Here is a 17,781-nt window from a genome sequence, read left to right on the forward strand (position 1 = left end):
ACGAAAGGCCCTTTGGAGACGAGGGGGGGGGGGGGGGGTGGCGAGGAAGTTCACACAGAATTAATTTTCATTTAGATTACACAAATAGGAGTACAGTAACTTGAAACCATTTCCAAACTCTTTTTGTTTCTCTTTCTTATGCATCAATTGGTTATTCACGGGGGGGGGGGGGGGGATTACAGCATGAAAAATATATTTACATGTACTCACTTTCATCTCAATATCATAATTTTGCATGGTGTAGACTAATATAAATCTGTTAAAGTCTATTTCAAGTTTTGGTAAATCCCCCCAAAACGCACGTCAATATTCACATTAATAATGGATTTGAATACTTGTGCCCTGGCTAAAACAGGTGTGCTACAGTGCTAAGGATATAAAACAGATATGTTTTATTGGATAGCTTGATTTGATCAATTTCAATCATTACATAATATATTTTAATAGGATACCACATCAAAATGAAATACCTGCACATTTTGGGGTTTGTTTGAAAACTGTTCCAAAGCATGGAATAGGCAGAAAATTCCAGGATATAATTTTTGTTATATCCAATATTCTGACGACCAACTAAGATTTATATGGTAGGCCTATGTATATTCTGAGAGCATAATCTGACCAAAAATAAGACTGATCAACGTGAAAAAATATACCCCCCCTTAAATTTCATTTCATTTATTTCCAATTCTCATACAGACATAAAAAAATCAATCACTGGTGGATCCAGGAGGGGGGGGGGGGCTCAGCCGGCCCATGCCCCCCCCCCCCCCTTTGAGAAGCACAATTAAATTTTGTAAAGTAAAAATGCCATCAAAACAGAAATAAGCCCCCCCCCCCTGAAAGTGAAGACTCTTTTGCTTGTCAATTTTTTCCTCAGGAAAATGTGCCCCCCCCCTCCTTTGAAAAATCCTGGATCGGCCCCTACAATCAATATAAAACATTTAAATATAAATACAAAGAATATGGGGAAGCCAGCAGAGGCCATTGGCCTTTTGTAGGCTGGGCTCCAATACCATAGTGAATAATACAAAATAAAGAGAGCTTTAGAAGAAAGGGGGGGGGGGTACATGTGTAATTGTTATTGGCAAATTTTACACATTATAACTAGATACCGGTACTTAAGATTCCTTCACGAGATTTTTTTTTATACTTTCAAAATTTGATGAGTTAAAAAGAAAACTGATATGCTTTTCAAACATGTAAAGAGTTCATGGTCCCAACATAAATAATTTTGCCATCTTTGGAAGAGATATCTGAACTGAAATTTAATATTTGATGAAATCTGAAATTGATTGCAATTTTATCAAAGGGGATAGAGATCGATGTTGTGATCCTGTGAGGCTGATGAGATACCTTAATTCCTTGGATGAGTTCTTCCACCCGACTTACAGTATGTTTGAATTTAAAGTTCCATAAAAAAAATATGTGCATGAATGTGTACTATTTATGACATGGAATTTATTTTCACTGTGAAACAGGTGGTCATTACAAAATTTTTAATCAGAAAACAGACAATTAATCAGGTTCTAATGCACATGAAATTATACACTGCACACAAACATTTTGATATAATTGTATTGTTTTATAATCACGCATTCCTGAAAATGATAGTTCACCATAAAATCTTTTTTTTTTCAATAAGGACAGAAATAAATTAGAAATATAACAGAGTTATTTTTTATATAAGTTTTGATTTGCAATATAACTGCTGCTCAATCAATTTGAATTCCTATTTTGTAATGATACAAGTCCATTTGATTTGAATTGATTTCCACATTTCAATAACAAATGTAGATACCTGATCATTTTTCAACATTACATAACAATAAGCATAATGATTAACATAGTACTAATATTGTTCTAAGTCAAATAAAAATTATACTTCGACAATTTTCTCTTTAAAAAAAATGTTGAAACATGCATAAATTTTAAAAATACATAACTTGAAATGTGGGAGATTGTCATCTTATGCTTGGAGCTTGAAATTGATGGGATGCCTCAAATGAGAAGGGGAGAGAAACAAAGACTGCAATGCAATGTACATGATTGGCCTATTCAGTTCATTTCAATTCAATTTGATATGAACGACAAACACTACTTTACACCACAAATATTGCACTTTTTTTTCAGAGCATACTGATTCAGCAATTAAAACAACCTCCTAGAGCTAGAGGTTATTTCGGCATCTTACTGATAATCCTTAAAATAATTCCTGAACTGAAAACATAACAGGAGGAAACACATTCCATAAAAATGACATGGGTGTCACTCGTTTGGGTCTTCAATATCACAAATTTCTTTTGAATTATAGTTCACTTCTTGGTCGTGTGGATAAGATTTTCAGTAAAGACTGCCTTACAACATTCTAGGACATGCTTTGTTCCCCAAAGTCACACTTAAAGACACTTTTTGCGATGTAACCCAATTCCCCATGTTGTCCTTGCTACCAATGATTTGTTCGCAGATGATTGCACTCTGGTACCTCTAATCTTCAGGGGGACGTTTCATGAAAGTTGTCATCAATGATAAGTTGCCATTATCTAACAGTGTAACAGACACCTGTGTTTCGCAGCCAATCAAAACCAAGCAAAGTTGTCAAATGACATTTCTGGATGAAATGCCTTCAAGATTGGATGCTTTTGTAGGTGGTGGTCATGGAGAATCTTATCTGGTAGTTGGACTGAGTCTAAGAAGCCCTATTAAGATAAAGGACCCTATTTGCTGGCTGATGACCATCAAGAGAATAATACTCTTCCACACACTGCTTTAAGTCCCTTTTTAGGCAAACCTTGGTGAATTGAAGGTGCTAGTCCCTACTGTAATTCCTCAAGGATCTATGTGTCATCTAGGCATCTGCGCTGGGGATGATCTTGTATATACAGCAGTAATCCAATCACCACAGGTCAGATCTAAAACATCTAGTCTATTCTGAAGAAAGAATTCAACCATCTTAGGAGTGTCTAGTGACCTCATATCGCCATGACCAAGTTGTCCGTACTTTCCCCATCCCCAAGTGTAGAGTCTTTTATCAACTGTAAAATAAGAACAATAGACTTGTTCACCAACATATTCAAAATTTATGCATAAAAAGAATGCCAGGCTTAGCAACAACCCATGTATGCAAACTGGATTCCAAGTATTGTATTTCATGTATTACTAATCGTTAGTTACTAGGTTCCCAGGAGAGAGACATGCATAAATGTGAATAACTTTAAATGTGCCTATTTAAAATACTACAACTTGTCATAAATATGATTGGAAAATTTTTAATTTATTGGTTAATTTCATATGAGATGAAATTTTAGAGCACTAAAAAATAATTTCTGCATCAAATACAGGTAGGTATAATTTTGAAATCCTCAACTTTATGGTAATAAACCCACAAAATATTCAATGGAGTATTATGAAACCTCCACATTCTTTATTGTACTGTACAACAATCTGTTATCGTTATCATTCACTTAATTGAGCAAAGTGGCAAAAGACAAATTGATTTATCTGTGCCAACTATTATTCACTTACAGGTAACTGCTGCAGTGTGTCTTGACCCACAGCTGACCTTTAGCACATTGACCCCTCCTGGGAGGTCAAGTATGGCAGGAACCATCTGAAAAGAAACCTTATCTGGCATCACATCATGACTGCTACCCTCTTGTGTTAAGCCAAGCTGTCCAGACTCGTTCCATCCCCAGATATACAGATCTCCAATTGCTGGATTTAACAAGAAAATGAAATGTACATTTCAAGGAAAAGCTTCATCATGATTTATTGAAAATTGTAGACAAAACAATGTTTCACAGTCGGGCACAAATATACAAGCTGCACTTGACATTTAAGCCCGCTTCCCATCTGGTCTTATCTGAACTGTCACGATGATTGTGTTTAAGTTTTTGCATGCCATACTATGTTATTTGACAAGTCTTAGCCACAGAATATTCTTTATTGTTATTGGTGTTAGAATACAATATCCATTTAAGAAATATATGAAAAACAAAAGACAGTTTGATAACCTGCCACTCTTCCACAATTCTTTTCTTTTCATTCTTTGACAATACTGCATGATATTTTATCCAATATATCTTTTGTGATAAAATCGGGTGATTTTTTTATATGGAAAATAAATTAACAAATTCTAAAATTATAGTTGCTATTCACTGTGGGGAAAAATTTCAAATAGTGGAAACATTATTAGCGATTTAGCTATTCACATAATTGATAGCATTCTTAAAATCATTCCCAGGCCTAGTCAGGGGAGATAATTCTGACTTAATTAAGAAATGCATTTTTACCACTGATGCAAGCTGAATGCCATCCTCCTGCTCTAACAGTAACCATGGAAACACAAGCAATAGCTTCAATTAATTTAGGAACATCTTCCTTTCCTATGTCTCCATGTCCAAGCTGACCTCGGCTTCAAAAGAAAAATAATAATAAAGAAAACATTCAAATTATTTATTCCGCTTTGATTTTTAATGTAAAGTTCTTTCAAATGGTTATATCTTTTTTAATTTATTCACTTTTTGAGAAGGAGGGGGAAGCATTTATTGAATTAACTTCCAAGAATACATAGGTACAATACTACAATATATTTATAAAAAAAGTTGCTCGGCTGGTAGCAGCCAGAAAGGAAAATTAACCTTATATAATGGCTGACCTTACAATATATCATAAAAATTTTAACATTCATGTATACATGTACCTAATTGAACTGAGAATTTGCTGTTCTGTGAACAACTATATGCACTGGATGAAAGAAAGTGAAAGTTCATAGTATGTGTATATGCCTCTAAGGACTTCATTGGGAGTGGGAACTATGTGAGAAAAATTGGAGATTGAAATTGAACTTGTAGATTTTTGCATTTACAGTGGTGGGGTTTATGAGAGTATGATACTTAGACCCCGTTCTCATTACCATTCTAAAACTAGTTTAGTGGAAACTAGTTTAATGTGTAATGAGAATGGTCAAAGTGGTCTTGGAAGCAATGATCTTCCATACCGGTTTAGAAAACCACCTCGCGATGTAGTTTTCAAGATCGCTTTGCCTCGTTAATCTGAGGACACAACCGTTTTTCGGGAAGCGATCTTCGCACATGTTGTATGGAGAATACCTACGCTACGATTACAAATTTAACATGAAACTGAGAGTGTAGCCATAGCAACAAGATCACTTTCCGTGAAGTGGTTTTGAAAACCATTTTCCGGTGATCAAATGGTCACGCTAGCAAAGCGATCTTTCAAACTGGTTTCCTGAACCGGTTACCAGTAAACTAGGTTTTAGGTTTGTAACGAGAACAGTGTCTTAATCAACTAAAAAGGGAGAACGTACATGCAATCACTGAACCAGATTGGTCCATGATACAAAATTTTGAGTTCCTATTAAGAATATGAATGGTTAATCAGAGTACTATCAAATAGATCTCTAACTACATGTATGTCTATGGCAGCAAAAGTTTGAATACATGTACCAACCTTCCTGTTCCATAGGAATACGTCAGGCCTTGAGAAGTAAGGAGTAAAGCATGCTCCTTTCCGCATGCTATCTCCTGGACATCAATAGGCTGTGTGAAGGGATGGAAGATATATGCTCTATCATCATGTTTTGTAACTCTTCCAGCTTGGTGTTCTGGACCTTTTTCCAAAAAAAAAAAAAAAAAAAACACATTTAAAATTAACAACTCTGAATGCATACCGAGTCCCATTTTGAGGAAAAGGGCCAGGATTGATCATTTTTCTTCAAGGTCACATGATTTAGAGTCATATTTTTTCCAATGCCATGATATGCATACAACAAATCGTAGAGGTTCCTAAAATTATCAGAGTTTCATTTAACAAGTTTTTAAAAGCAAATGGTTTGAAAAGATAGGTATTAAAATGCATATATTGAGTTGCAATTTGTATAATGCTAATGATGATAATGGCAATGATCATGTGATATTGATGATGATGAAGGTGATGATGATAATGATGAGGATGATGATAACAAACAATGCCATGAAAAAAAAAATTCTGTTGATTTTTATAGACTAAATAGTAATCTCCCAAACACGCCATGTCAAATTTCTGTTGATTCTGTTAATAGACTGAAGTTAACCAATGCCACTTTCCACAACAATGCCAATAACCCCTGAAAGGCAGGACACTTGCCATACCTACCAAATGTTGCAAGGACATGCGAGTCCCCTGCAGAAAGGTTCCTAAAGCCACACTGTTCTTTGGCCTTGGAACTTGGAAGGGTTTCATCCACGTCTCGGGAACATCCATCCGCACGAGTTGGGATAGACTCCTCTCTTTGAAAGTCTGAGACCTGATTTTTTGCATCCTCAATCTTATTCTCCTGTTCTACTTTCACTTGTTGCCCTCTGCCTTGTGGAATCACAGTAGACCCAGAACACATCAATTGCACCTTGGTGGTCCCTGCTGCAGAATTGGTTGAAATTTCTCTCACATAGCAATCTCCAGAGTCATCTATGAGGTAGATATTGTCTCCATGGAGACAGAATTTTCTGGGTGAGGATGAGGCAATGCCATGAAGATCCTCTGAAAGGTCAATGAACTTTCCCATCTCTCCATTTAGGCAACCAATCAAGAAACCTTTAAGGTGACGAAAAAAAACACAGAATAGGCACTTTAAATCTTTAAAAGTGGGCAAAAGTTTTGATTAAAAAATGCTACGAGTTATTATTAATGGCCTATAGAAACAGATCACTCATACTGCCCGCACAGAAACGTTATTAGCACCTATCAATGCGCTAACAGAGGCCCTGTTACGACCGGTATTACTAACACATTGAAATAAATGTTTTGACTTTATAATCAGAAAGATATGACTGGGCTTACTGTTAGTGCTCTGTTTAGGTTAACGTTTCTGTGTGGCCGGCACTGGTCTACTGTGTAAGTATTTTTATATTAATAGCAGGAAGCTACAATTCAGGAACAGGTAAAATGAAGAAAAAAAAGTAAAACAGCAATGAGTAAAATTCAATGATTGCAAATTAATTGTGTATTATTGCTTTTTCACAAAAATTAATTTTAAAAGTAGTCCCCTGCCTATTATTAAATAGATATTAGAAGACATTAAAGAGTGTCCTTAAAACATTACAAAAAAATTAACAGTCAAGCTCAAGGCTAAGTTGCTACATAATCATGTTAGCTTTATTATTATTCACTAGCATGTATTGTAAATAGTAAACAATCTTTTTCACTCACTCAGTCACGAAACAAATTACAACTACAAGAGAGGCAAATGGAAAATATAGGATTTACTAAGGTCTACCTGAAGAAGAAAACAGTGTTGCATTCCAATGCATTACTACGGATTCTTTATCAAAGTTGTTGAAAGACCTCGTGTTACTTGGACTTGCTCTAGCTCCCTTCCAAGAGTCATCAGTTTCTCCACGCATCGCTGACGGGGACTTCTCCCGTGTGCGACGGTTACTCGCCCGCTCCTCTTCCTGATCATTGCAGTCGGTCAACTTCCGTTTCAAGCGAGAAATATCACATTCCAATTCCACTGGCACCATCAAGATTCTCTTGCCATTGCCTAGCAAAAGTTGACCAAAACCATTGAAACCGAAGACAAATACACCACTTAGTTCCATTTTGCAAATAAAGAAAATGTACACCGCATCATATTCGAGTTCATGCATTCAGAGTTTGCCAGAATTGGCTCCAGATTATCCGAATATTTTTCTTTGAATCGGTGCTATTTTGCCATGAGCTACTGGAAATAAATACATACATAACAAAATAATTATAATCAAAATACCATAATCTTCAATTTTGAGGAGAACTGGACATATGAAATGAAAAGAAATTATGTAGTTTCTTGAGAGGAGTTAAAGAAATAATAAGAACGACTTAAACAATTTTAGCCAGACGCACGTGTGAAAAGGGGAAATCCCCAACAATGTTATTCTCGATCTCTAACGGCTCCCTCCCCACCCTCACTGGTAGATTGTCAATTGGTTCCGCCCACTTTGTACTTCTGTAACCATTTCACCATTTAAAGGGAGAACGAACCTACTAACTAATGTGCCCCCCCCCCTCTGTAGGCCTACACTCTCATAGCTATAGCCTATATCAAATGTGTGTTATAAATAATATTGAAATAATCATTAATGATATACACAGAGTGAATTCGCCTATAAATTCATTTGTTAGAGAAAGAAACATAATTTATTTTGAGAGGAAAATAGATAATGCAGTATAAGCACCCTTAAGTAGTTGCTTTAAAAGGGAAGCTCACCCTGACTTAAAGTTTGTTTTGAAAAAAGGAGAAAAATAAGAGCAAAATATTTGTTACGGTTTGAAGAAATCCATCAAAGAACAATTTTTTTAAAGGAGAATGAAACCCTTGAAACCAGCTGAATCCATATCAAAGAGAAAAATCAAAGAAACATATTGTTGAAAGTTTGAGGAAGATTGAATGAATAATAAAAAAGTTATGAGCATTTGAATATTGAGATCACTAATGCCATGTAGATCCTCACATTGGCAATGCGACCAAGATCTGTGATGTCACACACGTACAACTCCCTCATTACTTTAGTACTTATTTCACTTATATTCTCACTTTTATAGAGTCTATCACAAGGTGAGGTGTTCTCTTTATGAGAGGACAAGTAAAGAGGTTTCACAACATTATATCATTGATGAATCGTTTGTCATATGATTAGAATGAGCGAAAAGAGATGTTTTGGGGTATATTTTCAGCGTCCAAAAGGGGAGAGTTGTTCATCTGTGACATCACAGATCTTGGTTGCATTGCCAATGGGAGGATCTCCATAGCATTAGTGATCTCGACATTCAAATGCTCATAACTCTTCTATTGCTAGTCCTATTTTACTCAAACTTTTGTTGATCTTATTCTTTTATTTTTCTGCTTTCACAAAAGCTAACTTGCTCCAAGAGTTTCATTCTCCTTTAAGTATTTAATTTGTGACGTCATAAGCGAGCAAGCTCCCCCATATACTGCATCATTCCTATATAATTTCCGTATATTCCAATGTTGTAATGGAACATGATGAATAAGTACATTTGTAGATTGCGTGTGTGTGTGGCATGTTTTGTTTTGGCATATCTCTGTGTTTAGGTTTTTTTTTTTTTTTTTTACATATCTGTAATTTATGTCTTTGCTTATACTATGTTCCCTCATTCTTCACATCTCAATGTAGGGCCCCACTCACAAGCTCTGCTTTTTAGGGGACCTAGAAAACCTTTTATATATCATATAGGCCTATATCTTTTTGTACCATTCTGTTCATTGATTTGTACTTATAATGTCTGTTTTTAAAATAAATTATACTTGAACTTAATTAGAACTTTATCATAGAAGGGGCATGAAATGGTGTGTCTGATGATGCACCCCTGCAAAAATAAAATGATTTTCTTTTTTTTTAATGGCATTTGGGGGATTTATACCACACAGCATATCGATAAGATGCTCGTTTGGGACGTTACAAAGAGTGAATAAAAAAATCATAACTCCGTTTATATTCACTGATAGATTTTCATCAAACCTTCACAATTATTCTGCTCTTATCATCGTCAGAATAAGCCTACATTTTATTTGGCGTAGATCGGCTGATCACCTGTCGGTCTAATGATATTTTAATTTCTCTCATTGCATTTCGTCTTATATTCATTTAGTCTATTTACAATTTCGTCTGATATCAATTCAGTCTGATTGCCATTTCGTCTAAAATTGATTAAGACTGATTAACCTTTCGTGTTCGCGAGTATTTACTGAAAAGCACAAGCCGGGTAATCCTATACTCCACAAATATGTCGTGTCGCTGGAAGCATCACTGATACTGCGTTTCAATACTGTATATCAAATATCAAAATAAACATAAAGAGATTCCTATCATTCTCAGATCAATTATACAGGCTTTTTACTCAAAGGATTCACATGATATGGCCGAGTTGTTTTTAACCCAATAACCGACTTCTTTTCATTAACCTTTTTATTAATTTACGAGCAAATTCACGATCCGGAACTTGCAAGATGGCTTAAAAATCGCATGTATAAAATAATAATAATAATGATAATAATAATAATTAAAAAAAAAAAATAATAAAATAATAATAATAATAATAATAATGATAATATTAATAATAATGATAATAATAATAATGATAATAATAATAATAACAATTGTTAGAGCAAAGTTATTCAAGAAAAAATACGGACTTGATCCTGCTTAGAGGAATAATAATAATAATATATAACAATAATAATAATGAAAATGATGATGATGATTATGATAATAATAATCAACTAATAATAATAATAATGTGCAACATTTATTAATAAGGCAATGATCATATTTTTAAAATAATAAACATATAATAAAAAAAATACAACAGTCACAATTCAATATAAAAACACAGTCCAAAATTTCAACTTTCAGTTAAAAGGAAGGAAAATAAAGGAAATAGAGCCGATAAAAATCACTTGTCTTTCCCTGTATATACAATATACAAGTATACCAGGAGTGTTGTTTGTGTCATGTTATCGGTGCACTCTCAATATAGATGACTCGAAGTAAATCTGTTTAGATTAAACTCCCTCCGTCAGCGGTTGAATGTGGATTTGAACAAGGGATTTGAAGTTGGATTAAATTGATCTTATTATCCATACCGCAAGAGTGTATTCACCAACCTCTATCGAGCTAGCCTCTAGCCGAGGCCCCTTTTGTTATATTGATTTCGAATATAAAAAAGGCTATCGAGAACAACTAATTGGGGGCTGCCATATAAAGACTATATCATTACATCAGGGACTGCTTCTTGCTGCTGTTCAGTGGCGTAATGAGAATAAAAACTGAGGGGGTCGGACATTGTATATATGGGGCAACAAATACAAAAATCTGCGAGCGAGCGAAGAGTGCGAGTATTTTTTTCTTCAAAATTGTGTTTAAATAAAATCTTTATCTTGATATATTTAGAAAATTATATATCGTATTTGACCATTTACCTTTCCTAATTTTCTCCTGTTTTTCTTGGTCGTGCATGGCCCCCACCCCCACCTGTACAATTGTAGATATTATTGGTATTTTGTTGATTGAGCTTAAAGACACCTAACATTATAATATGGATATTTACGCCTCGTGGAAGATCTACCCAAAATCAGCGTTGTGTTAGTGTGCAATTGGTATAAGATCGTGGAATATGGCTATCTATTTAGGGGATGTCCACACCAACAAAGAGATAAATAAAATGATAAAAGCAAAGAGCAAACAAACAACCAAGGCTCCAATTGAATTAAATGCTGAAAATCTCATCAAAATTTCTATAATCATGTTCAGGGAGGAATAAAAACTATACGTCCTGCATTATAATGAGTAAACGAAATAAATGAAATACAAAAGACCCGGGACAAAAGAAAGGATCAGTGGATGGTGCTAACAATTTCCTAATTTGTCTACACCGATCGACTATTCTGTTTTGCGAAATATTTATACCGAAACTTCAAAATGTCAAAATGTTCGTATTTTACATCTGACTTTGATAAAAAGTTCAATGTTTAGCTTATTTTAATTTTCTTTTTTATTAGAATTGACTATTTATTGAGCTGGACTTCCCACTTAGATAATTTCTGGTAAATATTGTTCTTTGCAGCAGAATAAGAAAAGAAGCCTCGGTTAAAGGCTATCCATAACTCATGCTTGATCCATGGCTATGATTGACGAATGCTTTTATGAATTAAGGGGGCCCAGAAAATTACCTGACAAGAAAAATACAGCAAGGGGGTGGGTCCTTACTCTCCAAAAGGATACAAAATGTTGCCGTTTTTATGTGACAAGCAAAATAAGCCCCCCCCCCCCCGGCTATCCCACTTAAGTTAAATTAATCTCGGACCTCTAATTAGCGGAAAATTTTATGATTATTATTAAGTCATTTATATTTTCCTCCTGTTGTTGTTGTTGTTAAAATTTATATACATATCATAATCAGTAGTACGACTAAAGTTATTATCAGTATTATCATCAACATTATCCTGTTATTGATATTATTATTATTATCATTATTATCATTATTATCATTATTATTATTATTATTATTATCATCATTATTATTATTATGATGATGATGATGATTATTATTATTACTATTATTGGTAATGTAGTAGTAGTAGTAGTAGTAGTAGTAGTAGTAGTAGTAGTAGTAGTAGTAGTAGTAGTAGTAGTAGTAGTAGTAGTAGTACGTAGTAGTATATAGTATAGTAGTAGTAGTATTATAGTAGTATAGTGATAGCATCATCATGATTACTGTTATACAGTTAAGAGTACGTAGTCCAAACATGACATTTTTTTTCTGATACGCAAAAACAAAACAAAACAAACGGAATATCAAATCGTATAGGATTTCTTTTGAAGAACCAGTCAAGAAAACGGAAGTGAATTTACGTTCTCATTCCAAAACCGTACACCCTTGCCTACAAACAAAATTCTGATAGGCAACAAAAATGAAACATAAAAGAAAAAAATCAACAACTAAAGTTATGTCCCGAGTTATGTATTCTGCAAGAAACCCTTCTAGTCGTGTGCCCATCCCGCGGATCCTCGCGTGCACTTACGAGAGAGATTTATATTTAAAAAATCCCCATGGATTTACCGTTCAAATCCTCTTAGATTAAGACTTTCCCTTAAAGTTTGGTTTGAATTACGAGGATTTCTGGTAATCACGGGATTTATTTCGAAAATCTTTTAATTCCACTAGGATCTATAACCAACCTAACGAGATTGGATTCCTGATCCATGGCGATCGGATTTCCCCCTATATGAAAGGTCAAAACAACATGTGAATAATAAATCATTTCTGATTTAGACTTTGTGTAGCATATGGAGTTCGGTTATTATGAATATGCAAGTACGATTTCAAATAATTGTCAGATGTGGAAATCTCCCAATTTTTAACCAATTGATTGTAATGTCATATTGTAGATGAAATTGAAATAAAGGTCTTGATATTCTAGATCAGGATGTCAGCGACTTCAATACATGTATAGTGCGTATAAAAAAAAGTTTACACTTTGAAAAAGCCATGGGAATTAAAAAATATACAACGTGTGGGTAATTTTTTTCACATATAATCTTGGGTTTGGGTCTCATCTATCCAATGAAAGTAAAAGTTTTGACAGAATGTTACACTTGAGTGAGCACTGTCCATTTTTGTGAAGCTCCTAGAAATCTGTTTGCGCAGAAATGCTCGTTTTCACGCTGTGTCGAGGGGAAAGGGCGAAATCAAACTTACCCTGCGAAACATTTCTCATGCATTTTCCTTGCACTTTGAGTCAATTGAAATAAAACGGATACATTCAAGCATTTTGTAACAGTTTTGCTACCCAAATTGAAATTTCAACAATTAGTAAGCACAACCTTTACCCTTTTTGTGCCAGCTGGATCTGAGGACATAACTGAATCTGAACAAACGTTAATATCAGACATCTCCAGCATTTTTTCACTAAGTTTTTATCATTTAAAGTGGGTTTACATTTCATTTTTCGTTTAATACTTGTTTCTCCACATTTTTCCCAAGCTTGACAATGATCAACAACATGAAAATCAAGCCTAAGCCATTTCATGTAAATCACAGCTCAGTGTAAAGTAAATATCGCCACGATGGCCTCGGTGTGTGGGGGAGTGGGGTGGGGCGCAATGCACTCTTCGAAGTGTTTTGGGCAAGGAAACAAGTTTAAAAAGGTAAAAGATATCTTCAAATCAATTTTACTAGCTAAATTCCACGTGTTCTTCATGATTAAGGTCTACTTTTATTTGCATAACTATTTCAAAGTTCTGCGCAAATCATTTTTCACTAACTTTCCACAAATCAGTGGTGCGCACTCAAGCGGAAATATTTTTCGACAGTTATATCGTAATTTGCTTAAATGGACCTGTACTAATGTTAAATGTGGAAAAATCTTAAAAAATAGCAAATGTATAATTTTACAGGATTTTTTCTAAGTGTAAACTTTTTTTTGATACGCACTGTATAGGTCTAAAATATTTTCCCAGAATCTGGGCAGTGCTTGTTCTAAATATTTTATCTTTTTGAAAACTTAATTCTTGGCAGGCAGGGCCGTAGCTAGAGGGGGGGTATGGGCAGTGGCGTAGACAGGTTCGTACACCTGGGGGGGATGACTGGGCTGCCAACGCTAGTGAGGGCGCGAAGCGCCCGAGCGAGGGAGCGAAGCGACCGAGCGGGGGGAGGGTGTGGGAGGGGGGTGTCCCCCCTCCCACGGTAGGGAGCTTTTGCAATTTTGAACTTGAAATCGTGCAATCTGATGCATACTTAATGAAGTAAAATAACACACACAAGCGCGCACGCACACACACACATACTCACATACACACCCACACACCCTCACACACACACACACACGGGTGCGCGCACCACACACATACTACGCCTTGAATGGACAGACATTCATCGACAAGATCTACACACCGTGGCATACGAATACAGAATGGACTGACACATAGTATTGCATATTGAACCACACTACGTATTTATTTATCTCTGTGAATTTTGCTGTTACACCTCTTCAGAAAAAAAACCAATGTCAACTGTGTACACGCAGGTATAGTCTTTGTTGTCTTGATATGGGTATGTGGTTATGAATGAAAACAGCCTCTGTGGCCATTTGTGAATAGAACACATAAACAACAAACAAATAACAATATGTCTGTTCATTATAAAGCATAATGAATACGTACATACTATGCTTTTTTTTTACCTTAAAGAAACAGGCATAGTATCCATAGATGGATATTGGCTGGCGGCTCATTAACATACAGATACAAAAAACATAAACAGTATCACTATGATCCATGGAGTAACAATACTGCTTTGTAAGTTTGTGAAGAAATCGGAACCATAACGGCATTGCATCGTTTCAAATTAGGGCATTATTTACTTCTTTTTGATCTCAGTCGTATAATAGTAATAATAATAATAATAATAATAATAATAATAATAATAATACAAATAAAAAATAATAATAATACAAATAATAATGTTAATACTAATAGGTTCCTTTTATCTCGCATTTCAAGACAGGGTAAATTCACACTGCGCTTTATTATTATTATTATTATTATCATCATCATAATCATTATTATTATTAATATTATAATTGTTATCATTATTATTATTACTATTATTATCATCATTATGACTTATTAAGTAACCAAATATCATTCCCAAAAACCTGGGGGGGGGGATGATTGTACATGCCATCCCCCCACCTTGTGAGGTGGGGGGGATGCATCCCCCTCATCCCCCCCGTTGTCTACGCCTTTGGATGGGGGGGGGGTGCGACACCCCCCCAACATTCGTGGCAGTCGGCAAAATCATGTACCAGTTGGCAAAATGGAGGATAGGGGAGAAAAAGAAAGAAAGAAAGAAAGAAAGAGAGAGAGAGAGGGGGAGAGAAAGAAAGAAAGAAAGAAAGAAAGAAAGAAAGAAAGAGAGAGAGAGAGGGGGAGAGAAAGAAAGAAAGAAAGAAAGAAAGAAAGAAAGAAAGAAAGAAAGAAAGAAAGAAAGAAAGAAAGAAAGAAAGAAAGAAAGAAAGAAAGAAAGAAAGAAAGAAAGAAAGAAAGAAAGAAAGAAAGAAAGAAAGAAAGAAAGAAAGAAAGAAAGAAAGAAAGAAAGAAAGAAAGAAAGAAAGAAAGAAAGAAAGAAAGAAAGAAAGAAAAGGTTGGGGTTGCATCATTCCTGGTGCTCGCATTGTCTGACTAATGAGACATATAGTCCTGTTGTATTTTAAGTCCATAAAGATTATGCAAAAAACTATCTCCTCGCACTTCAAGTTATCATTGTTTTATGTAGTGACAAATGCTTTTTTCATGACTTAATAAAACATTTCCAGTCAGTGCTTACGTTCGCATTGGTGTGGACCGATATAGATACCGGGCTGGTGTTAAATCAACACCGGCGTTTTTGCAGTGCACGAATTCCTAAAGACAGTCCTAACTAAAAATGTCCCTTTTTCTGATCTAATTATTACAAATTTTCAGCTCGCGCTTCGCGCTCGCATCACTTAATTAGTGAAATAGTAAATTCCTACAAACAAGCCATAGAATGCCCCTCTTCAGGTCTGAATTTCAAAAATTGTCAGCTCGCGCTTCTCGCCCGAAATATTTCATTAGTGAAATACGTATCATGTTCATGATTACAATGACCACAAAAAGTGCTTCATGTGCCAGTGTAATTCTAACAAAATCAGCAAGCGCTTGGCGCTCGCATTAGATGACTATGATGAGATACGTACGCACTTCATAAATTCCAAAAGATAGTCCTGAAAATGTCCCTTTTTAGGGTTAAGTTATACAAAAAATTTCAGCTCGCGCTTCGCGCTCGCATTGTTTGTTTTGTAAGACAGGTACGTATCATGATTACAAAACTTTGCTTATAATGTCCCTTTTTAGGACTGAATATCAAACATTTTCAGCTCGCGCTTCGCGCTCGCATTATTTGATCACTAAGATACATATTCGTTTAATGCCACAGTCCTTAAAACGTCTCCGTCTATCAGGTCAGTATACCTGGCAATTGAGCGCGCTTCGCGCGCCCACTTAATGACTCTAAATTTTTGCTGGTGCCCCCCCCCCAATGCCGTGACCCACGGTACGTCACTGTTAGCAGTAGCACTCTTGAAATTTTAGTTGAGACATCTTGCACAGAAGGTCAATTAAAAATTAACAAATCTTTGATTTTGATATTATTAATGCATAGGGTATATCATTATACTGCAAGTTAGCAACTACGGCACACTATAGCCTTTATTTTTAAAGTGCAAATATCTTTGTATATCTTTGTATAATTTACCTTAAAGTATTCACCAAATGCCACCAATTCAATTCTAAAAATTCAAAATCTTTTAGCATGTGATTATTGTAGGGGGGGCACATCCCCCATCAGACTCCCCCTGTGCTCACGTTGGCGCTGTCACGCCAAATTTAGTTGGCAAATTTAGCTGGTACACCCCCCCAACAAAATGCTTCTGGCTACGGCCCTGTTGGCAGGGGTATTGAATAGAAAAAGACTGACGGAAACACACCATCATTTACTGTGTGCTTAATGTGTGGGGGTGTGTCTTGAAGTTTTTTTTTTTTTTTTTTTTACAGACGTGTATCTGTCAGATAATGATTAATATACACTGTAAAAATAATATTGAGTAAAATTGTTACCACCACGAGGGTAATTATGTGTCCAACCAAATTTTGGGCGGTATTTTACCCAATGCGGGAAGTCAGTGGCGTACCTAGGATTTTTTCCACAGGGGGGGGGGGGCAAATTCGTCCGCCAAAAAATTTGACAAGCAAAAAAAAAGAAAAAGGGTCTTCATTCAACCACAAATAAAGGATCTCGTCCGCCAAAAAATTTGACAAGCAAAAAAAAAAGGTCTTCAACCACAAAGAAAGGATTTCGTACAAAAAAAAAAGGGTCTTCAAGACTCGTCAAGGGGGCAGGGATATGTCCCTTGCATGGGTTGTGACTCGTCAGGGGGCAGTCTGCCCCCTCTGCCCCCCGTAGGTACGCTAGTGGCGAGAAGCATATGTCCAGAAAGGTTAAAAAATGAGCAGCAATTACTTTAGAATGGGCAAAACAGTTATTTATGCACATCCTGGTCGGTATGCAAAATGAGGACACTGATAATGTCATACACTCACTATTTCTTTTGTATTTTATTATATGAAATATAAAATATTCTAATTTCTTCCTCATTGTCAAGTGAAACAACGATTAATTCGTCCCTGAACATGTGGAATTAGC

At 35.5% G+C, this 17,781-nt stretch overlaps 1 protein-coding gene across 1 annotated transcript; it reads right to left on the reverse strand.

Moving 5' to 3' along the window:
- Nucleotides 1-115: 115 nt before the first annotated feature.
- Nucleotides 116-7,885, reverse strand: LOC129272866 (uncharacterized). The gene is made up of 6 exons (XM_054909956.2): nt 7,274-7,885; nt 6,154-6,591; nt 5,470-5,629; nt 4,290-4,411; nt 3,523-3,711; nt 116-3,032 (listed from the first exon to the last, which is right to left on the reverse strand). The coding sequence occupies exons 1-6, from the start codon at nt 7,644-7,646 to the stop codon at nt 2,842-2,844; spliced, it is 1,473 nt and encodes a 490-aa protein (XP_054765931.2). The 5' UTR covers nt 7,647-7,885; the 3' UTR covers nt 116-2,841.
- Between the last annotated feature and the right edge of the window lie 9,896 nt (nt 7,886-17,781).

This window comes from Lytechinus pictus, chromosome 12, assembly GCF_037042905.1.
Source record: "Lytechinus pictus isolate F3 Inbred chromosome 12, Lp3.0, whole genome shotgun sequence".
NCBI classification, from domain to species: domain Eukaryota; kingdom Metazoa; phylum Echinodermata; class Echinoidea; order Temnopleuroida; family Toxopneustidae; genus Lytechinus; species Lytechinus pictus.

Coding starts and splice junctions, on each gene's coding strand:
- LOC129272866 (XM_054909956.2), bottom strand. CDS start 7,646: ATGCATGAACTCGAATATGATGCGGTGTACATTTTCTTTATTTGCAAA. Junction 6,592..7,273: donor AACACTGTTTTCTTCTTCAG/GTAGACCTTAGT, acceptor GTCACCTTAAAG/GTTTCTTGATTGGTTGCCTA. Junction 4,412..5,469: donor TATTCCTATGGAACAGGAAG/GTTGGTACATGT, acceptor TTTCTTTTGAAG/CCGAGGTCAGCTTGGACATG.